Source organism: Mastomys coucha, unplaced genomic scaffold (assembly GCF_008632895.1).
Source record: "Mastomys coucha isolate ucsf_1 unplaced genomic scaffold, UCSF_Mcou_1 pScaffold22, whole genome shotgun sequence".
In the NCBI taxonomy this organism is placed as follows: Eukaryota; Metazoa; Chordata; class Mammalia; order Rodentia; family Muridae; genus Mastomys; species Mastomys coucha.
In genome coordinates, this window is record NW_022196905.1 from 144074370 (window position 1) to 144102239 (window position 27870).

Below are 27870 nucleotides of genomic sequence, written 5' to 3' on the forward strand. Positions count from 1 at the left end.
AGAGAGAGAGAGAGAGAGAGAGAGAGAACATTTAAAGTAGGAAGGCACAGGAGGTAGGGCTACCAGGCCAAAGAATAAATTTTGGGAGCACTATGGCCCCTCCTACCACAAAGCCCCACCCTGTCCCCCCTGCTGCCCTGGTTTCTTTTAAGAGAAGAGGCTAGGTCCTATTGTCCTACAGTTGGTCTGGAAAACCCTGGGCTGACTGAAGAGGACCCTGAAAGAGAATGAGGAGACATTAAAGCAGGGCCTTGCTTGCATCCTCCTGTCCTGTGCTTCCTCATAGGCCCTGTCTCTCTTCCAGTTTCCTGGTCAATCCTTTGGTTTCTTTTAATACCCTTAGTACTAGCCTTCTGAAGGTGTCTGTATGGAGCTTCTCTACGAGTCCTTCAACAAATATTATCTACCAAAATGAAGGTCGTGCCACATTCCACCCCCTGCTGCCACCCCCCCTAACCCCCCCCCACCGGCTTGAGAGAACGAGGCTAGATGCTGAGCAGAGGCAGGTGTAGCCCAAGTTCCACTTGGCTTCATGTGGAACATTTGAACATCCACACCTGCTGCCTGCTTGGTCTGCGGCAGCTTGGCCTTCTAAGTTCCACACTCGGAGCCCTGCCGCCTTGAATTACAGGGCCTTGGTTCTTCCTATAGTCCACCCTTCGGACCAAGTATAGTAGCTGGATTTTCCAGTACAGAGTAAGCAGTACGCCCTCCCTAGGGATCAGGGCTCAAACCTATACAGAGAAACCCCAGGTAGCTAGGAATTGTGTGAAGCATGACCAGAACACAGTCGCTGCTGTTCAAAGTGCATCAGCTCAAGAGTGTAGAACAGACATGCTTGCTGTCTACACATGAAACACTGTGCAACTAAGGAGAGGTACCACAAGTTTTACTCTTGTGACTGTTAAGCCTAGAAATCATGTGATCTTAGATATGTAGCATCCAATAAGAACAAATAGGACTTTAGTCATTAGGTTGCCCCAGTAGCTTTAATGGTCAAGTAGCCAAATACCTTCTATGCAATGTCTGCCTTTTTCAGTGGGTTATATTTAATTCTTCAACGACTCTAAAGTCACTGGTAAAGCTACTCTTGGGATTAACGCTTCTGTGGGGAGCATCCAAAAATTCTCAAGCAAAACTTGGATCAAAAAATGGGCTGATTAGGGTAACCGCAGTCAGTCTGTGATCATTGTATCTCAGATCCAAGAAATAGTTGTAAATGACATTTTGTGAGAGAATGCAACCTGATGGAAAGATTGTGTCAGAGTGTTTTCCTGGGCACTGTGGGAGCCATGTCAGTATGAGAAGGCCTCGTGAGAAGTACTTGGGAAGATGTGCGTTGAGCCTGAGAGGAAGTGGCCACAAGTTCACGGCATTGCTTTCTGCCTATATAAACAAGAGATAAGAGCGTCACAGGAATACTCATTGATGTTTTCTGAGAGAGTTTTATATATAATTTTTGTGAAAGCTGTCAGAATCCAGAAGGAATTATGTCAAGCCACAAACAACAAACAGAAAAACCCAGATGTCATAGTAAAGTAGGGAGCCTCACAAGCTTTGCTAAAACCACAAGGATCACACGCCGCCACTATGACCTCGTGGGCCCCACACCCTTACAGAGAACCCTCCTTGACTAGGCCTTGCCCAAGTCACCCAACCCTGACTCTATCAAGCTTGGCCTGGCCTCGTCTCTCTGTAGATGCCTGTAATTGTTACTCCTGAGCCCAAGAATTATGGTTTCAAAGTACATTGTGTAGTTTTTTTTTTTTTTAGGTTTTTTTTTGAGACAGGGTTTCTCTGTGTAGCCTTGGCTGTCCTGGAACTCACTCTGTAGACAGGGCTGGCCTCGAACTCAGAAATCCACCTGCCTCTGCCTCCCTAGTGCTGGGATTAAAGGCATGTGCTACCACCGCCTGGCTTTTTTTTTTTTTTTTTTTTTTTTTTTTTTTTGATCATTGTGTAGTTCTTATTCTAAATCTCTCTTCCTTTGAGTGTGCCCATGTTTTCCACTACTACCTCCTGAGAAATGTACAACTCAGAGAACCTCAGCTATCAGCCAGCACATCTTTGGGACCAGAAAGAACTGCCTGGTGCCTCCAGGCTGCAAATTGACAACTCTCTTGACACCTGGCTCACAGATGCACCCGACCCGGGGACTCAATAGCAACAGACTGGATTTCCACTCAACACCCAGTGGCCATGTGGTTTGATGGTCATGGAGAAAGGCATGCTCCTGTCTCATGGCTGTGTTGGTTTAGAAAGACATGCTTTCAGACAGCACCATAGAGGGACCATGTTTATGTGTGTGCAGTGCTAGCAATGCTGGGGTACTGGAGACACTAGGGATGGACAAGCAGGTAGCTCACTGTCATCAGACCTCACTGGGTGCTCACTGTGCAAGCTCATATACACTGTACTAGCTACTTTAGTAATCCTTAACCACCACATGGAACCAGGTGCTGATTTTACAGAGGGAACTAGCTGAGGGTAGGTCATGTGGATGATGGAAAACCACCAGGATCAACAACATAACATACATATAACTCATAATCTCAAATGAGTTATCAAGCAAGCATTTGGTAATCTTGTCCAGATCTCCCTTCTTTCCCACTCAGCTGAGCCCATTTCTGTACTTTTCTGTTGTGTATTTTACTGATCATAAAGACAACTCCAAGTACACTGGAAATGGTGTTACTTGGACAAGACTTTTTAAGAGTTTACACGTTGGACATGACAAGTCCTTCTAGAACTAGATAGGACCTATGGGTTGGCGAGATAGCCCAGTGACTAAGATCACTTGCTGCTCTCAGATATCTGTCTCAGAGCCAAGTCCTGGGGATCTAATGCCTTCTACTAGCTTCCAAGGACAAGTGCATGCCTATGAATGCATTTGCCCACAGAGAATCTTTTTAAATCTTAGAACAGAGAGAAGCATGAGGTCCCTGAAGGTGGTGCCCTCAGGGGTTGATATCTTAGGGGACCATGCTTATCCCTCCAGAGAGGACTGTTGTCAAAGAGCAGGGCAGGACTAGCAGCTCCCAGTCTTTCTGCCTCACTCCCCCCAACCCCCAGCAGTGTTCTCTCCATCCTATCCTTGAGGGCACTCCCCATTGTGTGTGCATGCATATGGGTCTAGACGATTTCTCTGTGTAGACCAGGCTGGCCCCAAAGAGATCCAATTGCTCCTGCCTCCCAAAGTGCTGTAATTAAAGGTGTGTATCACCCTGCCACCAACCTGCATCCACCATTTTGTGATGTAGTCAGGGAATTTTCCAGAGCTAGTGCTATGCTAGTTGTATTTAAACTTCCAAAATGGATTTTTTTTATAATGTGCCAACCCTCAGGCACTTTTGTTACAGCTACCAAAAATCAGCCAATATGGTAGGAAATCTCCAGGATGGTGTCAGTGCACATTAGGTGTTAAGCTTCCCAATGCCCAAACCAAAGACTACAGCTAATTCGGTCACCCTGTGTTTGGGTGAGGTCATCAGCTGGTGGCACTCGTCCAAGGCTGGGGAAGCCCATCAGGGCCTAGCAGGAAGGTGGGTCTTCTAGGGTGGTACTGGGAGCAATTTCCATCTGACAGAAGGTGAAGAATTTTCCCTGCCACTTGCTCACAACCATCATGATGCCCTGCCCTAGGGAGCCACATCACCTGAGACCAAAGAACTTATGTAGTAAAACCTCGAAGGACAACAAAAGGACTTAAGACACAAATATTTTAAACTGACTTCAGAACAGAAATCACCAAAGCTATCAATTTTTAATATTGGACAGTACTTACAGGTTAACTTCTGGGTTTTTGGTTGTAGGGCACTATAGAGAACATTAGCAGACCCACCCAATCAGTCAGTCACCAGAGGACAAGGGCCAGGATGGCCATAGGTACCAGCAGGGTTTCCCAGGGTGGGACTTTGTGCTTAGGTTTTTCAATGTGGTCAGCAGGCCACACATTCTTTAAGATGGACTCCTTTTCCCAATGCTGTTCCAAGTCAACGACAAAGCCAACAGCTTAGAAATGACACCACAGGGTGGACTTTATTTTAAAGCTCACGAGGTGTTCACAATGATCACATGAACCACACGTCTCCCGTGTCACACTTCCACGGGACAGCGAACTGTGTGGTGATAGTTAACAGCCCTGCTTCGCATGCTGCTACATTGTACTAGCTCTGTTGTACTCTTGACTTGGTAGTAATGAAAGCAAAAAAAAAAAATCACTCTACTGGACAGACTTAATTTTTGAAAGCCCTTATGCAAATCAGACTTAGTCTCATTTATAAACAACCACAGCCACACACATGCGGAAATGAAGAGCAAAATGCAAAACAAAACAAAAAACCCTTGGCAAGAATAACTGCTTAAAGATTCTGATCCCAGTGCACTTGAACAAGCAGTGCAGTTTGTTTCCTCAGAAGACAAACCCACCTCCTTAGCGTATGAGCAGCAATACTGTACAGAGCTCAGTGTGGGTCACAACTCCACAGGAACCTGTCACTAAAGTCATTCTCCTTTAGGGTCAGAGACTACAGACTCAAGCTTTTCCTTTTTTTCCCCCTCATAATACACAAAATTTCTAGACAGTCTTAAAAAAAAAAAAAAAAAAAAAAAAAAAAAAAAGAAAATATAAATAGACTCAGTCTGTTATAGAGAACCACATACTATGCAGACATATTTCATGAATGGAGGAGGAAACGGGCGCCCGCAGAGCCTAGTCCAGGTCCATGCTAACACAGCCCTTCTCGTTAGGGTGGCAGTCACCGTTCTGATGCGGAGCTTCAGCACCAACATTAGTTTTGCCTTCCAAATCTTCTTTCTTGTCAATATTCGGGCCATTTGGAGTTCTCTCCAGTTTAGGTGACTCAATTTTTGGTTTGGGTTGAGTTACAACAGGTTCACAAACATTGTTCAATTCCTAAGAAAACAAAATTAGTCATTAAGATAACCAAGATCCATCTAGTTAATTCAACGACTTCCTCACACACCAGATTCCGCTCTTCTCAAACCTGCATAAATAAATCACAATGACAATCCTAATCAAAGTGACTACCTCCCATGGCTTCTCGGGGACTCGTTAGGTAGCTATAGATGCTAATGTATCCCTGCAACAGAAAACAAGGAGTTATGAACTCAACAACAAGGAAGGGACAATGACACAAGGCTAAGTCGCTTCAAGATGACATATCCGTATTTGGAGCCTGGAACTTAAAAGTGGCCGAGCAGGCCCACTTCCCCTTGGTCTTCCTTGTTTATGTGTATTATTTCAGACAAGAAGTACTCCCTTTGTTTTCTTCTCAGGCTGTCCCTGGTCAAGGGCCTGCCCGCCTGCTCTCCACAGCAGTGTCGCTGGTCTCTATCCCACAGCAGGACAGACTGTGCACTCAATGTCTGTTTCCCTCAAAGGACAAACAACTGCTGGCACATATAAGGTTCAAGGACACAATGCCAACCAGGACAGATGGAGATAGAACACCTCTAAATAGCAATACTGAATTAAGGAAGCCAGTGCTGGACCAGAGGAAGGCCAAGATTTCCAGGGGAAGCACCAGTGTGTCAAGCTGAATGAATCCAGTCAGTAGCTGGCACCACACTCACCTTGACCTTCGCTCTGATTTCATGAGTGCGCACAACAGGGTCCTGATCAAGACTCCTTTTAGCTTGGGCATTCATGACATTATTCATCCACTCCATCACCTCATTAACAGACTTCTCAACCTTCTTCATTTCAGATTCATCAATGTGGTTGTATTTCTCATCCTGGACAGAAAACACACAAGATACTCTAGAGAATATTGACAGCCACATCTATCTATTCAGACCCACTTTCCCCAAGTTCAAGTCTACCTTGTTCCCAAACACCGACAGTTCCTCTCTAAGCAACATTTATTCAGCAGAGATGAGACTAAGTCCAGGTCACTCCCTGGGATGAAAACAGTGCCCACCTTGCCTCTGAAGTCTGCTGCAATCTTGGCATAGTGCTGCAGGCGCTGCCCCAGCTCCTCCAACACTTTCGGTCGTTCCTCAGCTTCTTGAAATCTGACTTTAACAGGAGTGCCCATTTTCTAAAATGGAATAGGAGTTAATTGCCAAACTTACACTTTAATAAACATCTATGGCTTAACATGCAAGTTGTACCATTTAGGGGAGAACAGAACTTACCATCAACTCTTCCAACTTGTCAATATATGCCTGCTTAGCCTGGTCTTCTCCTTCCTCATACAACCAGTCTTCTGTCTCTGTGAGAAGCCTCAAAAACTTCTCATGTTCCTTTATATTAAAAGGACAACGATTAGCAGCAGTCTATTTAAGAGGTTCTTACCTCAAGCATGCATTTCAGCAGTGACCCCAGGTAGCTCATGGGGAAGTCACTGGGTTCCCCCTTCACATTAACTATTGTCCTATGACATCACTACAGACACTGGTATCATGGCTTCTATCTTACAAGACTTCAGCACCCCACTTCTAACTCACAATGCTGTACCCAAGAAACCCAGCTCCAGGTCACCTATATACCCAATGCTTGGGTCACGAAGGAACAATTGTGTCCCCCACTCTCCAAAGTAATAATCTCAATTATGCCAGGCACAGGTGGCAACCAAAGCCCAGTGCAGCACAACTCAGGGGTTAGGTCAGGCTAGAAGGGTCCTAACCCAAGTCTAAGTCACTCCCTACACCATACCAGGTTGTTTGTTGTCTAGTCGGCCTTTTTCCACAGTTGCGCTTCTGGATTTACACAGAGCTTCACATAAGCAAGGAAAGGGTGGAGGGCTCAGTGCCGCAGAGTGACACTGCAGTGGTGTCACAAGGTGAGTAACAGACAGCTGCCTGACAATACCAGCATAGAAGCACAAGGATTCCTAATTATCTTTAGGTGCCCTATGTCACATGCCACTGACTCCAGAGCAGAGTTTCTGGTCTCCTTCTGGATGGTGACCACTACTGGAGTGACATGCAGCACTCACGGCAAAGTGACTACTACACCCTGCTAGCAGAGCCTGAGTGTACCTGCTCACATATGAATTTCTCATATGGTCCACACAGCTTGTCCCTGAACTCATACACACACTCCTCCACAGCGTTCTTAGCATCGTTCCTCTCCTTCTCCAGCTTGTCCTGCATGATCATCTTGCCCTGTTAGGAAAGAGGTTAATCAACCTTCAGAGATCCAAACCATACCTCAACAAGTGAAGATTACAGAAAAACCAGTTCACTCTATACCTCATAAAACTTTTTCTTCAAAACCTCGTGGTCCATAGATTTATAAACACATATGGACACTGCTTTCTTATACTGTTAGGCCTCCCCACATTTCATTATACTCTTACATTTAAATAATGAGGACTTTTTATTAGATTTCTAAATTCAGTGCGCTTATCTCAGTAACAGTGGACCTTGATCGCTCTCAGTCTCTCAACATAGAGGCTGTAAGGTGTGCCTGTGTTTTCAGAGGCTAATTCTGTGTGTGGCCTTCATCCTCCGGTGCATGTGCAACCAATCACTTCAAAAGACCATAGCAGTTCTCAGCCACACACAACGTAACTCAGACCTCACTCAGCGTACCAAACCCAACCAACTCCATTAGATTAAGCAGAAAGATCCATCCTTTTGCCTTTACCTCTGAAATCATTTAAAACTTAAACCCTGGTAAGGAATTAGTCACCTATCCCTGTGGCATGCCGAAACAACCAAATAGAAGTATGTAAGGAAAGCACTTACCTCTGTCTCAATATACATGTTAAGAAGGTCTCTCCCTAACTGCCACACCAAGTTGGCTTCTACAGGCAGCTCAACATTTACCACCTTTATTTTAGGTTTCTTGGCTTCTGGAGGCTGATCAACTTTCTTTTCATTTACCTTAAAGGTTAAGAAAAAGAAAATGTCTTAATGCTGAGAAAATAAAAACCTACCCTATTTACTGATGCTCTCTCTTTATGCACGGACTCCCACTTTCATGTTGGAACTATCTAATGGTATCTGGACTCCCACTCTCATGTTAGAACTATCTAATAGTATCTACACCAGGAACTATCTAACAGCATCTACATCCACCGCCTGCCTTGGACCATGGTAGTAACTCAGTATGTTATCTTTCTGCATCAGCTCACCAAATCTCCTCTAGTCACATTAATCTTTATCTAGTCCAAATCCCTTTAAACTCAAAACTAAATTATCTACTTTTCTAGTCTAAAATCGTAGAGTAACAACTTTATATAACCTCAGACCAACACTAGAGATGTCAGACTTTATCCAGGCCCTCAATGCCTATCTTGCGTAGTTCTTCTCTTCCTCCTAGTGCGGTACCCATTCCAGTCAGGACTAGTGCTCAAGAGCACCTCTACAAGGCTTATTACGTACAGAGGTACCACCTGCCTTTGAGCCACATCATTCCTCATTTGGAACTTTGAAGACAGCCAGGCACAGTTGTCATACCTGTCACCCCAGCATTCAGAAGTCTGCAGCTATGTGTTTGAGTCCAGCTTGGGCCACATAAATAGATGAAAGGGTCTTATGGTAGCAAATTACAAGAAAAGCTCTTAAATCTGAATTTGAAGCTGGTATGTACCTGCCATATGTAGAAAATTCCACAGCTGACTGCATATGATAGGTAGGTCAGAGCCAAAACACAAACCCAAAAAACACTGCAGAAAACTGGCTTCAGGCTTCAGAGTACAGAAACATCCTAACCCTACATTATGTCATTGTGAATGCGACTGTTTAAAAAAAAAAAAAAAGACAATCAGAAGACACCAGCAAATATTTTGGATTTCAAGTTAAAGTACAAGGCAGAGGTATCCCCTGTGGCCTTTAGTTTTCAAACATCACTGACTTCCCTTCAGATTCTAGTATACTTCCTGCTGCAACTGATACACAGCTGAGGAGACTAAGTTGCACAGTAGACTTACAATGAGCAAGGTGTGCAGCTCGCCCTAGCAGGACTGCCTAGGCTTGAATGTCAAGATGGTACGACCTGGGACATTCCACCAATCCCTGCCTCTGGGAAACAGAGCTACAGGCTACAGGGACTATGAAAACACACGTGCAGTGACTGCTAAAGGTACAGACTGCAGTGGACTGTGCAGTCAGCTTACAGTGCCAAAGCATCATGTCCTGAACCAGAGAGAAAAATAAGCCCACTGCCTAGCAAGACATAGGTATGCAACTGATACTCCAGGAACAAATTTCAATCAATCCCTGACCAAACCAACACAAGCACAACATAGCACTCCAATACAGATGAGAAACCCTCCAACGCTGGAGTGACCTTCCCTCACTGTATGAAGGTGTGCCCCTGCATTTTCAACAGTTGGTTGCTGCACCAGAGTGATCAGTGCTGGCAGGATGTTGGTATTATCATTTCTATCGCCCATCACCAGTTTTCTATTTGTAAATGCTCGTCCTTCCTGGCCAGAAGATGAAGGTCAGACAGCAGCCCTCAAAGCATAAAGGCAACCTAAGAAATGGAGTGCGCATTGTCTTGTTGCTGATTGGTTCAGATTGGAATGTGGCTTTTTGTGTAATAAGGAGCTGACGGGCTAGAGAGATGGCTTGGTGGTTGAGAACTGACTGTTCTTCTGAAGGTCCTGAGTTCAAATCCCAGCAACCACATGGTGGCTGACAACCATCCATAATGAGATCTGACACCCTCTTCTGGTGTACAGAACAGACAGCTACACTGTACTCACATATAATAAATAAGTAAATCTTTAAAAAAGAGCTGACAGCCTAGAGCTTGGAGAGCAGGACTCCTGGGGTGGGTGGCAGACAGCGGAGGGAATGAGCTGTAAGTAGGCAGTGAGAACCTTATGGGGAGACAGGATGGCCACCGAGAGAGAGACTGCACCAGCAAAAGGCCAGTAGCTTTAAACTATACAGAAGTCTCCATCCATAGCTTAATTATGCCATGAGCAGGATCCTCAAAAGCCCAGCCATATTCCAAGAGGTGTTTAAGGGCATAAACTCAATGTCAGTTTCTAGAAAGCAAAATTATCCGTAGAAGTTTGTAGACATTTTATCCTAAATCAAAGGGAATGATGTTGAAATGTGAGGACCCATTTTCCAAATAAATACTATCACCTCAACTCTTTTCTGAGAAGGAAAAAAAAAAAATCAGTTCATGCTAAGGGCCACAAGATTAATCAGGACAGAGAAAAATAAAAACCTGGCAGAAAATCCATTCTGACCTCCGGCTTCCCTTCTGTAACTTGCCCGAGTGAAGGTAAGGTGTGCTCAGAACTGGAGAGGAAGCTAGACTCTGAAGGACAGTTAATCATTTTCACACAGCCTGCAGACACGCAACTCTGAAATACAGCTTAGGCTGAAACCGGCTTCACACTGTCAACATGATCACTAGCTTTGAAGGTTTGACTACAATGTGGCATTTTTCAAGGGACACAATAGTTTTATTTAGCTTCCAATACTGGAATAATCACTTGAGAATATAGATATTACCAGACCAATAAAATTAATTCAAAATTGAAAGATTATCTGAAAAAAGGAGAAGTTTACTACACTCCTAAAGCCCGAGTATTAATTATTTATATCAATCAAGTCTTTAATTAATCTTGCAGCACTGGACGCATCTTTCTGACTCTGGAATGAGCAGCTACTTTTGTCCTTTAGAACACATCAAACCTTTGCTTTTGGCTCTCGTCTTAGAGTGGCAGTTATTAAGAGAAGCTTTGGGATCTAAAGGAGAGTACTGGTTTCCCTGCTTAAGTTGGAGCACTACTTCTAGCAGGTTTTTAGCTGAGTAACACATGTAGTAATGAACAGAAAAAAGCCCTACAGCCCCATAAAATCACCGCTCCCTCTTGGAAGCACAGGGTTAAACCACCAACCATCAAACACTGCAACACCGTCTAATGCAATGAACTGGAAGAGTCACTCACTTTGTCAGCATCTGGGATTTTGTTTTCTTCTGAGGTAAGTTCAGGTGAAGGGGGAGACTGTGAGGTTTGTTGACCATCAGTTTGTACCTGGGGCTGTGTTCCAGCTTCACTGCTGTCTTGCTGGATATTTTTCTGAAATGAAAGCCCAGGCACAAAGGATGTAGAAAGCAGGTGTACTTGTATGAATTTAAAATTATAGGGCACCAAAGACAGTACTCTCAACCTCTGAAATCTTAATAGGTGGGCAGCAAAGAAAAGCTACCAGGTAAAGAAAGACAAGTACATGAAACTTTAGACATTTCAAACCTGTAAATAACTTTATGACAGGGTTATAGTTAGTTTTATAAGACACAAGGGTTCTGATGGGTGCCAATCCAGAGATCCCCTTGAAGAACCTTTCACCTAGCCTGAACAGATGCTCACAAGCACAGGACATGGGCTTCTAGGCCAGGATCTTTCCATAAGCAAGTATCTGAACTTGAGCAGCAGCAGCATGTACCTTAGTGGTATCACTCCAGAGTTACAGAAAATGACCACTGATTAGTCATTCCATGGCTTCTCATTCCATGACTCAGCAATCTTACCTCAAAGGACCTCAGCACCAAGAATCAACAGTACCCACTAACAACCCCGCCTAAAAGTATGGCTTAAAGACAAAAGGGAAAGGAAATTATTCCTGAAGGCTCTTTAGTAGCCTCCAGTCCCCAGCAAATGTGTGCCTGCTAGAAAAGGAAGGCTGAACTACTCTGAGATAACTATGCCCTGCCCACCCCTTAAGACTTCACAGTTCCACCCACAGCTTCCCAGACACTGAGAGGCAAGGCATTTCTCATACTGAAGGCTCTAGGACCTAGAGAAAGGATACAGCACTGCCACCCTGTGAATGGTGTCCAGATGAGAACAAACCTAAGGTTCATATGATGCAATATCCTTCAAGTATTTGAGATCTGTGCATACCAACACCTTATACAGCACTCCCTTGCCTGCCTCTTGCTGTAAGCCATTCTTGCCTGCTCCCAGAATCAACTGCAAGCCTAAGCTAAGAAAATAAGCAGTCACAATGCCACCATTACAGTAAAATTCCTCTTTTTGCCTCCCCCAACCCAGAAAATTATGTTATTAAAAACAAGTCCTGGGATAAACACCAGGGCCAATTTTGCTGTACATTGAAAACAAAACAAAATCTACTTTCCTATTTCAATTTTTATAGCTGTTTTAACCAGTCACCACCTGATCTAACATATATCCTTACGAACAAAAAGAAAAAAGCAACTTTTTCTATCCACTCATATACCAGTTTCTTCAAACGGGATCATGCACCTGTCACAATACACAGTATTCTTATATCCTGTCATTAGAACTGGAAGGACTAATTATCATCACACAAAATTCTGATCAGTGGTATGTAACTGAAAAAAAATTTAACAACTACCCTCCTACAGCTTAGAATGAGGTCATTTCTACTTCTGAATGTGACAATCGCTCTAGCAACTTACATCCACATCCGTGCTTTCTGCTGGCCTCTGGTTTGGACATTCCATGTCTGCCTCGACAGAGGACCCATCCTCCTCGTCAGTCGGGACCTTTTCCACCATGGATGCCGTGGAGATGGTGAAGATGCCATGTGTGTTCACACGCACTTTGACTTTCACCCTGGACTTTTCTCCATCTTTCTGTGCAGAAACATTCTGAACAACAAAACGGCCTAGAGCAAAAAGGAACTGCCAGTTTAGAGATGGACTTTTTACTTCTAGTTTCCCCACCCCAACCAACTTCAGGTCCCTTGGCAGCATTTAGGAGACTGTTTACAACTCATGCTGACATCCTAACATGCCATTAAGCCTTTGTAAGAAAGCATACTCTCGTAGTAACATGAGCTGGGCAGACACTGGGGCAGGCTCTCCTGAAAAACCAGTCTCCTGCCTCCTCCTTCCCATATCTCCAGGTGGACGAGCACGTAGCAGACAAGAAAACCTAAGAGCCGGGCAGTGGTGGCACATGCCTTTAATCCCAGCACTTGGGAGGCAGAGGCAGGAGTATTTCTGAGTTCAAGGCCAGCCTGGTCTACAGAGTGAGTTCCAGGACAGCCAGGGCTACACGGTGAAACCCTGTCTCAAAAACCAAAAAAGAAAAAAGAAAATCTATGAGCAAATCTATGAAAGAAACCAAACACATGCTATGCACCAGTCTTTTAGGGAATACTGATCTACTGAATAATGGAAACTGTTGACATCATGTTTTACATAGGGAACATGAGCTGAAGCACACATCAACAACTGCAGTGCTAGGGCAGTACTACAGCCTTGCAGAGTAATGACTAAGAACGGTCTGAATGCAGCTATCATCTGGTCTTCTAGAGAAGTGCTTCTTATCCTGTGAGCACAGACCCTTAGCAGGGGTTGCCTAACACCAATGGAAAACGGGACATTTACAACTATTAACAGTAGCAAATTTACAGTTTTGAAGTAGCAAAATTACCATTACAAAGTAGCAAAGAAATAATTTTATGGTGGTGGTGGGAGGATCACCACAACACGACCATAACCAACTGTACTAATGGGGCTCAACATTATGACGGTTGAGAACCACTGTTCTGGAGTCACTATTTGTAATGAGTGCTTACTGTAGAGCCTAGTACCAAGCTACCCACCACTAAATCCTAAGCCTCTTGAGGGCTGCTGACCCAGCTCAGCAGGTAAAGCTTGCTATCAGGTGCTCAATCCTAGAACCTTTTCCTCCGTGAATGGAAATCTACCCAATTCCAATCTACTGGGACCCATGGTGCAAGAGAGAACCACTTCCAAAAGTTGTCCTATGACATCCATACAGCCACTAAGACACAAATAATATTCTGAAAATAGGTACTTTGCCAGGCCTGGCGGCACATGCCTTTAACAGCACTCAGGAGTATATACCAAGCTCCAGGACACCCAGGACTATATGGATAGAACCTCCCCCACGAAGTATTTTGAAGCAGTTACTCAAGAATGACATGGAGATAACAGCATTAAGGTGCAGCACATGCACACACACAGATTTAATTCCTAGACCAGTCAAAGATGCTGGATGGCATAGACCTTGGTTTCCTAGCAAATCACTAATTCAGAAGTAATTAACATTTAAATGGTCCTTTATAGAAAGGACACTTGTGGGTCCAGGAAGCCTCATGAGCATGGAACGTGAAGCTGCTCACCTCTGTTCAGTGCTACCTAGATATGACAGAGTCCAACAGAAGAACTCCGTCCACAGTCAACAATCTCTCCAGCTGTTCTACCACTTCACTGAGCATGATAGGACAGAACACATGCCTTCAGTTAAAGGAAACATGGTTGGCCAGACTGGAGTCCTTCAAAAGCTTTCTCTGTAAGTGAGGGCAACTCTTAGAGGCCTGGCGGTATCAGCAGCTTTCCCAGTCTAAAAAATACTAAGCTTCTAAAACTAAAGAAGATGTGACAATGGCACCTGAAGAGATGCCCCTCAAGAGGTTGTGGTACACAAGATCTGAGAAGTGCCACAATGCTGTTGGGAGCCAAGCTTCCAATCTGAAATAAGACCCTGTCAACACTTATAGCTTGGAGGTCTGTGTGGGTGGCCAGTACTCTGCAAACACAGTCTGCACCACATACAACAGAGAGCAAGGCTCCAGGTCAGTGTCCAACAAAGACAAGACTCCTCATCACATTACTACAGAAAACAACTGTCAGTTTCTACACTGGACAATGAGCTGCAACTTGAACTCCAAAAGCAGATGCATACCATGGACTTGCTTACCTATTTTTGCTTCTGGATATGGAACTCCTTGAGGGTCAGAATAGAAAGCTTCTAGTTCAAAGGGTCCCCTTCTCAAGAAGGTGAGCACTTTGGAGAAAGGAGCAGCATGGTTCCGACTGAATACCTCGTGAACACTGAAAGGAAGGAAGCAAAGAAACTCAATAGCTCAAACTTTATGATAAAGACAAACTCCACCATCTTACTAATTCTATCCCACCACTCACAATGACCAAACCTAAGAAAGGTGGCGAGGAATGTGGAAACTATCTGCAGCTACATACCCTTCAGTTTCTTCTGAGTCGTGATTCCAGACCAGAGATATTGGAAAAGGAACTGCATCGGTGACAGAGAACTCTCTAACTTTGAATGCCGGAGAAAGAATTGCACACTTGAAAAGATAGAGTTTTTAAAGGTTAAAAATATCATGAGCCCTAAATTATTTCCATACATCTTTTACTATGACAGTTAGACTATGATGGGCAAATTTAACTGCTTGCAGCAAGTCTCTCCTTAAGCCTAAAGAATGTGTCATCTTAATATTATGCTAATCACTAGCCACAAAGACAAATCATGGCTCTTGGGCCAGCAATTTTTAACTCCAAGCTTCCTAGACTGAGAATACAGGTTTTTCCAACATGGCCTTGCTTGGTAGCATTTGCAGTCACAAGCTGACTTTGTTGATGGGCACACCCACCCCTGGGGCAGCTCTGCTTTATTGCTTTCCCAGTCAAAGAACAAAAAAAGGCGAAACTCAAAACATTCAAATTTTCAACAGAATTTGTAAGTGAAAAGCAGTGGCAAATTCAAAGTTGGGACAGGATACACCAAGCTGACTAAACAAATAGAAAAGCACACAGTCCCAAGGAGGGTCAGTGGTATCCTTAAAACAGAAGCCAAAACTCAGCTTCACCTCTTAGAAACCATGAATTTCCAACACTCTGGGGAGCCAGAGATAAGGCTGCACATTCCAATATGAAGGAAAAAGAAGAAGCCCTTCCTATAAAGGACTTCCTTGGGAAGAAGTAGGTTCTGGCAAATGGGGGTCAAACACTGTAAGTGTACCCTCCCCCCACCCTCCCCACAGGTGACAATGTCTTAAAGAAGCCCACTGTTTTGTACAATTAGCAAACATTAATAAACCAGGACAGGCTGTGACAAGACACTGGGCAGTGCTGTCCACTCTCTTCTATTGTAGTACACAAGGCAAGCCTCAGAAGATCTATGTTCACACAAATCTCACATTCCTGTAAATGACTGGCAAGGAGGTCATCACAGCTCAAACATGGCTGACAGAAGCATCAGTTGCAATGATACAACCCTATGTGACTGCGATATCTTAAATGTAAATAGTATTTTCTGTTCACTAACAACATCTAGATCAGGTGCTTCTGCTTCACAACTTTCTAGTTCCTGCACTGTGTCATTTGAGAAGCAGGTTAAAAATTCATCTGGGAGTGGGGTAGAGTATCTATTTTCTAAAACCATTTGTTAACTAATACTTTTATCCTACACACACACACACACACACACACACACACACACACACACACACATTCAAATCAATTCTCTATGGCAGCTGTTTGGATTCTAATTCCCTCCTATGCTTGACTAATTACTATTCCCACTGCCACAGATGTTTTCTGCCCTCAGAAAAAGGGCTGCTTCTAGCTGTCATGTGATACTACCAGCCAGGGGATCCTGATGGTCACCTTCCACTTCCTGTACCTTTTGGTCTCTCCTGTCTTTCAGGATTTATCTAAAAGTAGCTTCCTTTGAAATATAAGCAGGAATAGGGTGATGTATATGAGCCCCCAGGGTGAGGAAAGGTAGGAATTCACATACCTGTAGTGCACACCCTCTGGCCACAGCTTCGTCGGCATTGAGCGTGGTGCTGACATCTTTTCCAAAGAATTTGGCAATTCTTTCTTTCACAGCTGGGATTCTTGTGGCACCTCCAACTATCTCAATGGCACTCACATCTTCAGCCTTGAGGTGAGTTTGTTCCATCAATGAGTGAAGGGGTACCTCTATTTTTTGCAGGAGCTCAGCACACAGTTCTTCAAATTGTGACCTTAGTAAAGAGAAGGGGCAGACACATCATGAACCATTACTAGGACGGCTACCTACCTCACGGTCAGTATTACTTTGTTATATTCTAAAAGGGCACTTGCTGCCAAGCTTGACAACCTGAGTGAAAACAGAGTCCTCAAATTGTCCCATGAGTTCCACATGTGTACCATGGTAAGGATGCACACACACAATTTTTCAAAAGCATTCTTCTCAGAAGTGCCCCTAAGTACTAAGTGATAAACAGTAGAATCTACAGCCATAAGCCACATAGCACATAATCACAAAGTCAACTGGCCACAAAGAATGGAGGGTTAAATAAATGTTCAACTTTCATCTATTTCACGAGTAAACCTCAAGATTCAGATACCTGTTCATCTTTCCAGAGACATCCTTATCATTCATAAAGCACTCGATGTTCAGTGGCAGGTCTGTGCTGTTAGAACTCATGAGCTTTTTTAACTTTTCACACTCCTGATGGAGACGAAGGAGGGCTCGAATTTTGGATTTTGCATCTAATTTGTACTTGGTTTTAAATTCAGCACAAAAATGTTCTACTAGCTTCTCATCAAAGTTCTTCCCTCCCAAGAAGGGATCAAAAGCTGTGCCTAAAACCTAAGGTTGGTTAAAGAACAAGAGAGGGGACCAGGTTATTTTCCATCACATTTTAATTAGAATCTTGCATACTCCTATTCAAAAGGCTAAGCAACATGTTCATGACTTCTATTTAAATCCAAGTCAGGAGGGATATGACTAAAGAAATGCTAACCTTTTAAAATCTCTTACAGTATTTTCTACTCTTACTGTCTCACTGAAGAGAACCTTAAACACAAAAAGCCCCTCCAGGGTGTGCTAAGAGGACACACTATTTCTATGCAGTGTTTCATACAACTCCTTTCTAGTTTGGGCCATTTCAACTTTACCTTCAGTTTTCCTTTGTTAAAAGCACAGGCAGACACTTGGAAAGAGGAGTGTCCCATGTCCACAAACACTACAACCCGAGGCTTCTCGTCTGCATTTGGGAGATCCTGCTTATAAATTCCATAATTCAAAGCAACTACGAGGAGAGGAAAGCAAAACCAAATCGTCAGTCATTTTTCTGGGAATTTCTTGTTATAGGAAGACGTTTGCATTTTACAATGACTACTCTCTTCTTGACTTTTGGATAACTTTCCATCACTCCACAATTACCAACAAGTCACAAATGGTACTAGACTCAATACAACACCTAGTTCTAAGCACAACCTGCTAAGAGACTGCTTATCCACAAACTTAAATCTTTCTCAACTGTAAAAGCGCTATTAGTAAAAGTGAGCACCAATCATCAGACACCGTTCCTTACCAGCCGTCATGTCATTCATGAGCCGCAAGCAGTTCAAGCCCACAATCTGCGCAGCATCCAGCACAGACCTCCTCTCAGCATCTGTGAAGAAGGACGGGACCTGCAAAGACGATGTTCACTCTCTAGACACAGTGCTTCCAACTGCTTCACAAACAATCCTAATAAATTCCCAACAGTGACTACCAGCCCCAAAACAGAAACATAGACTTGGTTTTTAGCAATCCTCAACTTTCACAGCTGCCTTTTTGAGAAAATATTAAATAATAACAATTTCCAAAGCACTGGTTTTCAACTGAAGGAAGAATTCTTTCACTCTGAAAAGCTCAAGAATACCAACCCCTTGGTATTAGAGCAGCCCACTGCCATGGATCAAGAACCCAGATGACAGCAGCCACCTTGTGTTTTTAGAATGCTTCATGGGAGGCCTTGCTGCACTGCATATCTCTATAGTCAAGAACCTTTGTAGCTTCAACCTAAAATTACCACTCCAGCTTACTTTGAAATGCTTCAGAATATTCAGTTTAAGAGCATCTTGGTAAGAAAAGGGTATGCGTATATGCAGTACTGAGTAAAATAAAGGCAAGCTGAAAGCAAACACATTGCCTGGCTGGGTTCTACTTACTGAGATGACACAATCTGTTACTGGCTTCTTGAGGTTGTTTTCTGCAGTTTCCTTTAACTTAGTCAGCAACATGGCTGTTATCTGCTCCACACTAAAGAAATGTTCTTCATCCATGTACATGACCTACAATGAGGTGGAAAATGTTTAAACACTGAAAAACTTCAGCTAAATGTTAATATGAACTTCCAACTGTTAGCATATACCCTGCTCCACAAAATTTGTTTGGAAAGAAAAAAGAGGAACTAAAAGAAGAAACGGAGGGAAGAAGGAAGAACTTTTCCCTAGATATGAAAAGCGGGAAAGCTAGGGCTGAGTCGCCAAGCCACGTGTTGACCAGATAACTGCTCTTAGCTGGAGGTCTGGCTGTCTGATCACTTCTGAGACATCACTACTTAGATTTTTAATACTAAAGCAACCAAGAATCTATAGAAATGCATTATCAGTAGAGTACATCTCAGAAAACAGCTTATATTAACTATACTTTAAAAGGAGCCAAATGAAAGGGAAAAGGCCTCCAAGTGTATCCCATTAATTTGGGCTAAAATCCTAAGATGTGAGCACTCCCCTCCACAGACAGCTCGGAGCTTGGGCAGCAGCTGCATTACCTTTATTCCCACACCACCATTCTTCATTGGGACCAAATCATAGCTCAGGTTCTCCTTTTCCTTCTGAATGAAGGGGTCATTGAATGCTCTGCCATGAAATCTCTTAAAGCTAGAAACCGTATTGTTTGCATGAGTGATTTGCTGCAAAAGAAATGTAAAATTTAAGCTTTTTTCTGATTTCATCATCTCCAGTACCTACAGCAATTACAGTCATTTTTGCAACTCAAACCATCTCTGGGAGAGGTATACCTAACTTTCCCTCAGTCCTCGATTTTCCATGAATGGATACTCCTACTGTACTTTCTTCTATGGAAAATGCCAGAAGGAAAGGCAATGGTGTCATCAGACTTTGGGGCAGATCTCAAAATCTGCAAGATAAAGGAAAAGACGGCGCAACTGTCTCCAAAACTCTAAAACTCTGCAGCAACTGTATTGCTGTATCCCCTCTTCGCCCCCAGATAAACATGAGCTCAGCATCCCAACTCCAGTGAGACTTGGAGCACTGTCAGGATGAAGACTTTATGTGTCTCTTCTAGAACCTGAGCCATGCCAGGGGTAGGTGAGGATAATTCTAAGTTTCAAAATGACTTGTTTTTTGGAGAGGGCAGCAAACAGATCTTATAATCACTAAACTCACACCCCTCTAAGATTGCTGGGCATGCTCATTAAAGGATGTACTTCAGCAACCTGTTCCTTGTAATGTGGTCGTGTTCTCAGGTACACACAGTAATACAGAGCATGAAATTCAGGAAACTAAATGGAAATATGCCAAGCTGTTCCGAGAGGTGTTCTTTTAATCTACTCTTTGGGTCATAGCTCTAGATTAAAGAAGTCCCACTTCAGAGTACATTTCACTCAAAGGTAGGCTCCTCATTAAAACTGAAGATTACAGATTAAACTTCTGAAGCCAATTAAACTTGGCAGCACCTAGAGACTACTATTTCTTTTACCTTCTACAGCTCATCAGAACCTAGAGTTCAGCAGTGTGGTAGGTGTGCTCATGTTCTAAGCTTCTAAAACAGACATAAACTAGACATAAACTAGTGGGGAAATGGTTCTCTCCCACTACCACTTGGGTCCCAGAGGTGGAACTCTAGTTGTCAGGCTTTGTAACAGGTACCTCTACCCACAGAGGAGCCTGAACCTCACTACCCTTTGAGAAACTACAAATGGGAAAAAAGAAATCAAATGTCTGTAATCTAAAAATTTTAAAGCCAAGCATGGCGTCATGTGCCTTTAATTCTAGTACTCAGGAGGCAGGGGCACGAAGACCTCTGTGAGGGAGTTCCAGGCCAGCTAGTGAGACACTCTCTGCCCCCCAACTATCTATCTAAACTACCTACCTACCTAATTTTTAAATTGAAGGCTAAATACTCCAAAGTAAAGGTGCCACTAGAAACCTAAGGAACAGAAACAAGAGAAAGGAACAAAGGTGGGGTGTGAGGCATCACGACAGAAAGATTTTAAAGATTTCCTTATTTTTATTTTGAAGGTGCATGGATGAGTGTCTACATATAGGGGTGTGCTTGGTTCCCATAGAGGAGGCCAGAGCAAGTGTTAAGAACTGAGTTACAGGCATCTGTGAGCCACCAAGTAAGAGTTAGGAACCAACCCCAAAAGAGTAACAAGTTCTCTTAATGGCTGAGCAAGCTGAGCCATCATCTCTCCAGCCCTGAGGCATATTTTTAAAACTTAACCTAGATTAAGCTTCAGCACATCATTCTGTGTGCTTCCAGGACTTTCCTTTAAGACAGATGAACATTCTCTTCAAGAACATACCTGGTTTTTGGCTGCAACTCCAATTGTTCTGTTTTTTGGTCCAAACGATATGACTGACCTAAAAGTAATATACAACAAATGTCTCACACACATCCAAAAAAAAAAAGCACACATGTGGCCATTTCTAAGCTGACAGGTGGAAAATTCCAACACAAATGCAGCACAATCCTGCAGTTTACAACTTTCACCAGGTACTCAAAACTGACTCCAATAGGTATTTATTTATGCTTAAAATCACACACCTCTGACAATTCAGTCCAAGTATTAGCCCTGCTCACAAACACAAGTAATATCTGTTAGTGTGCTTGCAGCTTAAGCACTCTCTCAATACCTGGGGTGCTAATACAGTGTTACCAGGTCACAAAGGATAGGGAACTTGGCATTATGCACAACCAACAAAAAGTAAACATAACTCTGTCATCAGCCTCACACAATCCTAAATGTTCACTGCCCTGATACATCATCTGCTTTAGAATTTTTTGAAGTTTTTATGTAACTCTAAGAGTTCTATGGTAAGCCTGTAGAGTTTAAAGGAAATGGATGAGGTAGGTTCCCATCTGGAAGATTCTATGTAAAGTCAAATAAAGATGATAAAGAAACAAAGTTACTGCTGACTGGAGTACAAATGCTGAGGAATAGGAAAGGCCAAGCCATCACACTGAACCTGCTTTGACAAGATGAAGAGAGACAGCTTTGTCAGCAGAGGAAAGGGGATAAATGGAACCAGAACGGAGATAAGATGGAGAATGTGGAGGAGGCAGTGAGTAAGGCTTTGGATTAGAGAGTAATCCACCGCGCGTTACTAATCCAAATCTAATTTGGGTTCAGTTCCTCCTACATGGGTAACCGAGATGAGTAAACTGGCACTATACTGAGGACACTGAAGTTTGCAGTAAAAGAAACAGCTCAGGCTTAGATGCTCTAAGCAGGTACTCAGTGCACTCTTAAAAGCCAGGGATCCTCAACCAACCAACGGCTGGATCCTTAAGGTTCAGTCTACATGCCCTGTGATTCTGAGCTCAGAGGGACTAGACACTTGTAAGACTGGATGGTCTCATTTTCCACGCCAATCAATCGACTGTAAGAGGAATCAGTAGCCAACTCCATCTTCAACTGCATAGTTTGACCAAGGGTAATAAACCAACTCAGTCAAAAATTCTGGTCAGCAACACACCAACCCAAGCAGCTCTCCCTACTTTCCTCTCAACACCTTTTTGTTTCTTTCTTTTTAGGCAGATAACGAAGAAGCACTTAGCATATAGGAGGGGGCACGAAAGATTAGCATCCTCCCTACTAATTGCCGAATCACAGACCACCATGGCTTTGTAGAGAGAAACAGAGACTCAATGCATGCTTAGAGAGTAAGTTCCTAGCAAGGCTTATGTTCTCCAATTCACCCATAAATGTTCTTCTAATAAGGTCGGAATGATTTTACCTTTGGGTTTGATATTTAACATTTATTATCTTGGACTTTGTACATGGGAAAAGAAATCCAAAATGCTGTAACGATTGCCTTAAAAAGCATGCAGCTGTTGTCAGTGAATGCACACGCAGGTCTAATTGCCTCTATGGAACCTTCAGAAACTAACCCCCTCAGAAAGTTGCTTTTTACCATGCTTCCGTTTACCTACCCCACGTTGCTGCAGAAAATATTCCGAGACAAAAATTCATCTTTCCCACTTAAATTTTGCACAGCAGCGTGTTAGCAACAACAATATGAAATTTGTACTGCTTACTCAAAACAGTGTTAAAATAAACAAACTCTGGGTCTGGAAACGCTCACGAACGTCTTTCACAATGAGCTTTAAAAAGGACGCTTCCAAAAAGCGATTCAGGACACTAGGGCAACATTAGCAAATCGGGAGTAGATGAGAAGCAGAGACGGTGGATTCCTCCACCATAGCGTGTTTCTGTGGTCGCTAACAACAGTCCGCTCGCTCCCCAGGCAAGCAGCAGCGCACAGGCTCTGGAACCTTCTAGGTCATTTGGAGATTCACCATGCGGAGGAAAAGGCACAGTAGCACAGGCTCCGCAGCCCAGGCTCCGCGGAGATCCTAGCTGAGGTGGGAGCCGGTCCCAGCTTGAAAAAGCTGAGTGAGGAGTCGGGGGCGAGCCTGGAAGGCCAGCCGGACCAGGTGGTCGCCGGGTGTCACGGTTCTCTGAATCCCCGGACCACCATCTCCCACGGGAAGCGGCGAGCTCGAGCCCTCCCTGGCCACCCAGGCTCCTACTTACGGGGTGCAGCGGTCGCTGAACTCGTTGGCGATGGTCTCGATGCCCCCGGCCCGCGCCACCGCAATGTAGCAGCTCTGTGAGCCCACGTCTAGCCCAACCACCGACATGGCTGGCCCGGTCCGCCTCCGCCTCGGGTGTGCTGTGTGCTCGTCCTGCTCCCGACCGATCGGGAAGATGCCTCGGGCTTACCCTGCAAGACTGCGCTCAGTCTCTGCCACCGCTCTCCGCCGCCCGCCGCCCGCCTCTCTCACGCAGCTGCCGCCGCTCAGCTACCAATCCAAAAGGGGAGGTCCCAATCGCTCAGCCTTATGTAGCCTACTGAGGAGAACTTTCCAGAATCTGCGGCATTTTACTCACCGGCGCCTCCACGTGCCACTTCCGCTTCCTTCTTCTCGAGCCTTCGAGAAAGATTCTACCCAATGGACTGCTGGTCCCCCCCGCGGGCGGCCTGAGTTGCCATGGTGACAGGGCAACTGTTCAGGTGCCATTGGCTGAAACTGACCGAGTTTGCCCGGCCTCCATCCCGCCCTCCCCAGCCTGGGGCAGTTTGCGTTTCACTTAACCCTGGTGATGAATAACGAGTTGGGAACTTCTTTCGCTTAAGAGGTGACTCTGGGTGGCAGTGTCCGGCTCCCGACGCCGAAGAACTACTGAAAAGGTGGAGACAGAACCCACTACTCCGGGACCCCAGGCCTCTCCGGTCACCGACTTACTATTGGCAGAGAGCATGCCGGGAAACGTAGTCTGTCCGGGAGACCCTAGAGCCTTGCGTGCCGGGGAACGCAGTCCAGTGGTGAGGCCGCGGTGCTTTGCATGCTGGGATGTGTAGTCCAGCCCGTGGTGCGTGCCACGATCCCGCTTTGTCTTAAGGGCTCAGAAAAAGAGGCCCAGCTGGTTGCTACCTATTCGCGCTCTTTCTCTGGTGTATGCTTTGTTCTGTGCTCTGTTCTTGCCTGGTTTTTCAACAGCTAATGGATTGCGATTTAGGAACGTCAGATTAAGCCGCAAACGCGGTTTGAATTTTGTAGACATTCGTCCTCTGGCAAGATTGTTTCAGAATAAAAACACCAGAGGGGTTTTGTTCTCTCTCTCTTTCTTTCTTTCTTTCTTTTTTTTTTAATGAAAGCAACTTTTGATTGCTATGCAATTTGAGAGACTGCTGGTGGTGTCGGTTTTTGCATATTTTGGATACTAGTTTAAGCCGACTTTGTTTAACCCTGCCACTCCTAACCACAAGGTTATGATTTAATATAATGGTTAATAATATGGTTTAATAAATGGGTGTATGGTTTATTCCTTGTTTAATCTAACCTTTCATTTTCTTTCCTCGGAAAGTAAAGTTAGGTTCCATGAAGAGACAGTGAAAGCAGAGGGGGATGCTGCTTGCTCCTGCTTTCAGTTCTTATGTACCCTTAAAAACGGAAAAGTGTGCCTGAGAACCCGATGTGTACTTTACCTCTAGGATATGGAAATATGCACAGTTCGAACGTGCACTGCTAAGTAAGTGTGTTATTGAATGAAGAGTTGGGGCCCAAGGTTAGAAACTAACTAGTGAAGTGTAAGGGACTGCCTCTTCCAGCAAGACAAGTGGGGTTGGTTAAATGGGAGGTTTATATACAAATTACAGAGTAAGTTGTATTCGTGGTGATTGGTCGGCTTGCCACTTAAGTTATTTCACCTGCTACGCATAACTATTGTATTTAAAATGGGAGAAGAGCCGAAGCTATCTCAGGGCAGCTGCGTTTTTAAATTTGAACTATGTTTGTTGTCATTATTTTCATTTTGTGTCTCTGAAAACTCCACCACTCTAGCTTTTTTTTTTTGTAAGTATATGAAAACTTTTTAAAATTAATAGAATCATAGCTTTATTATTTTTTTTAACAAAGATGACCTATAAATTATTTGATTTACTTCCCATACTTTATATGTATATATAAATAAACTGCGGAGAGATGTGGGCCTGAACAAATTTAGGTCAGGTTCAAATCTTAGCACTCATTGCTGATAGGTATTATATAAAATACCGCACCCGAATTTGGACTTCATGGGTGTGTGTTCTGTCCGTTCTCATTAATTCGAGGGCTCTGCAAACTGGTAATTACCAGCCCTTCCTGTGTACTCACTCTCTCATGGGGTTTTGTAATGATCAAAAACTTATACAAAACACTAACCATGTAATTACTATGTAATTGTACTTAATGTCTGTAACACTGGGCTAACCTGTAAAATGTCAGTAACACCTATTCTCAATGGGATTTTGGAAGGACTGGATGTAAATAAGACATCTCCTATGCTAATGAGCATTCTGTGGATTGTAAGAAGGATCATTCAAACCCAAGGACAGAGCTGCAGCCTCAACTCTTGTGGAGGCTAGGATGTGTGGCTCTTCTCTATTTAACCAGCTCCCTTAATCTGCTTATGTACAGAGTGAGTCTGTTCTCAAGAGGCTGTAAGAAGCCCTGTTTGTCATTCTCTGTTAGCCTCATTTCGTTTTACTGAGTCCTCATTAATCTTTATCGTGGAATGTCCCATACTTCTTTTGTCACAGTGTTAAAAGTTTTAGGTGGAAACTAAGTTCCAACACAAACAAACCCTGCTGGGATGATGGCTCGGTGGTTAAGAGCACTGGCTGCTCCTCCAGAGGACCTGGGTTCTGTTCCCAGCACCCACATGGCAGCACACAGCCACCTGTAACTCCAGTTCCAGGGGATCCAGTGCCTTCCTCTGGCTTTCATGGGCACTGCATGCAGTAGTGTATATCCATGAGCTTTTCCGCCTGCTACTTTGTTTCCCAGAATAGACTCTGAGACTATTAATAAATGCTTAGACCATAAGGTTGGGCCTGTTCCCTGACTTGTTCATTACTTCTATAACCCGTTTAAAGTAGTCTAAGTTCTGCCACGGAGTTAGTTACCTCTCTTCAAGTTTTTGCGATTATCTTCCCCATAGTTTCCAGGTGAAGCCCGGTACCTGACTCTTTCCCAAATTCAATCAATCTCCCCCCACCCACCCCACCATGTCCCACCTTCTAATCCTGCCTCAGCTCATTGGCCATAGGCTTTTTTATTGACAGCATATGAGAGAGTCTCTCGACAGTAGTGCACATACGTATAGATGTAGGCAAAACATTCATATACTTTTTAAAAACTTTTAATTAAAACAAAACAAAACCCACAGCCCCAACAAATCCTTATTCTAGAAGTATGGCCCAGAGGTAAGCATAGAGATACATGTATTTACCCCCACTGCTATCCATAATAGTACTTATATTTTCTTCTGTTTTAGAGAACAAGAAAAGCCCTCAAACTAGAAGTAGAGATAGCTCCTAAAGAGCAATAAAGTAAAAATGAACCATAGAAAAAAGAAAAGTCCAAACAAAGCTGCCACTCACAGCAGTCCTATACAGCAGATATAAAAAGCTACAAGCAGTGTCCTTGAAAGAGTGTGATGGACAAAGGCGGATAAACATGAAAAGCGCACAAGGCCTGCAACGTTCGGATGAGTTTAATTCAGCCCAGTAGCAGGTGCTGAGGGTTATGGAGAAGCATAAAACCTGGTCTAAATAAAGGCATGTTTGCTAGGGTTTCTGTACAGTGTCGGCGCTCAACTACCTGAGATTATCCATTTTGTTTTCTTAAATATTTAAATCTTGTTCTTTAATCGGTTCTGCCCAAATCTACTTTGTCTTTCAGCTATATTATAATGAGCAGTGAAAAAATTGGAAGGAATGGGGAAACTGTGGGGAGCGGAGACTTAACAGAAAGTAGGCATAAAACTATAGGGTGCTTTGGGGTTGGAGAGATGGCTCAGCTGTGGACCTCTGTTCCAGCACCCATGTGACAGCTCATGGCCCTTTGTAACTGCAGTTCCAGGGGACCCGATGGCCTTCCTGGCCTCCACAGGTGCTGCACAGATGTGGTGCGCAAACACACATGCAAACGCTGAAGCACATAAACATACATAAAACCTTAAAATACTGTTTTAAATAAGGGACTTTATTACATCCTCTAATGATGAGGACACGGGTAAAGTATATTATTAGAGCTTTTCTCCTCTTATAATTCACAAGAGGATTGCTATCTTTCATAACAAATATGGCTTTAAAAAAAAAATTCAGCACATGGGCAATTGCGCATGCCTGCCCTGTAGACTCTCCGACCCACTTTGACTCTAGCACACGGTGTCACTGACTAGCACATGACGTCACTGCGCATCGGCCTCCTCCCACATCGACTCATCTGTATTTGCATGAGTTTCCCAGCTTGGAAAACATTTTCTCCCTTAGTCTCTGTAGGCCCGCTCCCTCACACCCTTAAGACGGCCTGAATCTCAGTTCTCCCTGCCTACCCAGGAAACACATCATCAGTCCCAATGTGCATCAGCTTTTGTTGTTTCTCTTTGAGAGAAGCTACTACCAGCCCTGGTGCCAAGGCCCGGTCACTTTTACTTGGCCCAACCAGCACATCCACCCCCCCTGCCCCCTCCCAGCCCCCAAGCCCCCTACCCCCTATCCCCTTACCCCCCACACTCCCCCTTGGTCTTGCTCATTGGTGTTGGCAT

At 44.0% G+C, this 27870-nt stretch overlaps 1 protein-coding gene and 1 long non-coding RNA gene across 6 annotated transcripts; one reads left to right on the top strand and one right to left on the bottom strand.

Moving 5' to 3' along the window:
* Positions 1 to 4012: 4012 nt before the first annotated feature.
* Hsph1 (heat shock protein family H (Hsp110) member 1) lies at positions 4013 to 23827 on the bottom strand. Of its 4 annotated transcripts, none has more exons than XM_031338816.1 (19): positions 23311 to 23372; positions 21076 to 21133; positions 19546 to 19664; positions 19297 to 19437; positions 18692 to 18814; positions 18070 to 18169; positions 17651 to 17784; positions 17098 to 17342; positions 16503 to 16731; positions 14942 to 15048; positions 14661 to 14794; positions 12386 to 12594; positions 10890 to 11021; positions 7717 to 7854; positions 7006 to 7131; positions 6160 to 6267; positions 5943 to 6062; positions 5596 to 5757; positions 4013 to 4915 (listed from the first exon to the last, which is right to left on the bottom strand). In XM_031338816.1, exons 4-19 carry the CDS (start codon positions 19321 to 19323, stop codon positions 4712 to 4714), a joined length of 2298 nt encoding a protein of 765 aa, XP_031194676.1. In that variant the 5' UTR covers positions 19324 to 19437; positions 19546 to 19664; positions 21076 to 21133; positions 23311 to 23372; the 3' UTR covers positions 4013 to 4711. The 4 variants fall into 4 exon arrangements, with proteins under 4 accessions (XP_031194676.1, XP_031194677.1, XP_031194674.1 ...); XM_031338815.1 differs by lacking the exon at positions 19546 to 19664 and adding an exon at positions 23668 to 23785 and having other exon boundaries at positions 4022 to 4915; positions 23311 to 23500; XM_031338817.1 differs by lacking the exons at positions 19546 to 19664; positions 23311 to 23372 and adding an exon at positions 23668 to 23827.
* A 38-nt stretch (positions 23828 to 23865) lies between these two features.
* Positions 23866 to 26893, top strand: LOC116068808. 2 transcript variants are annotated; one of them, XR_004109700.1, is made up of 3 exons: positions 23866 to 23968; positions 24646 to 24810; positions 26596 to 26893. It is a non-coding gene; the product is annotated as an uncharacterized LOC116068808 (long non-coding RNA). The 2 variants fall into 2 exon arrangements; XR_004109699.1 differs by lacking the exon at positions 23866 to 23968 and adding an exon at positions 23998 to 24103.
* The last annotated feature ends 977 nt before the right edge of the window (positions 26894 to 27870 follow it).

Coding starts and splice junctions, on each gene's coding strand:
- Hsph1 (XM_031338817.1), bottom strand. CDS start 23,798: ATGGCACCTGAACAGTTGCCCTGTCACCATGGCAACTCAGGCCGCCCG. Junction 17,785..18,069: donor CATGAATGACATGACGGCTG/GTAAGGAACGGT, acceptor CTCTCCTCGTAG/TTGCTTTGAATTATGGAATT. Junction 7,132..7,716: donor ACATGTATATTGAGACAGAG/GTAAGTGCTTTC, acceptor CTTTCCTAACAG/GGCAAGATGATCATGCAGGA.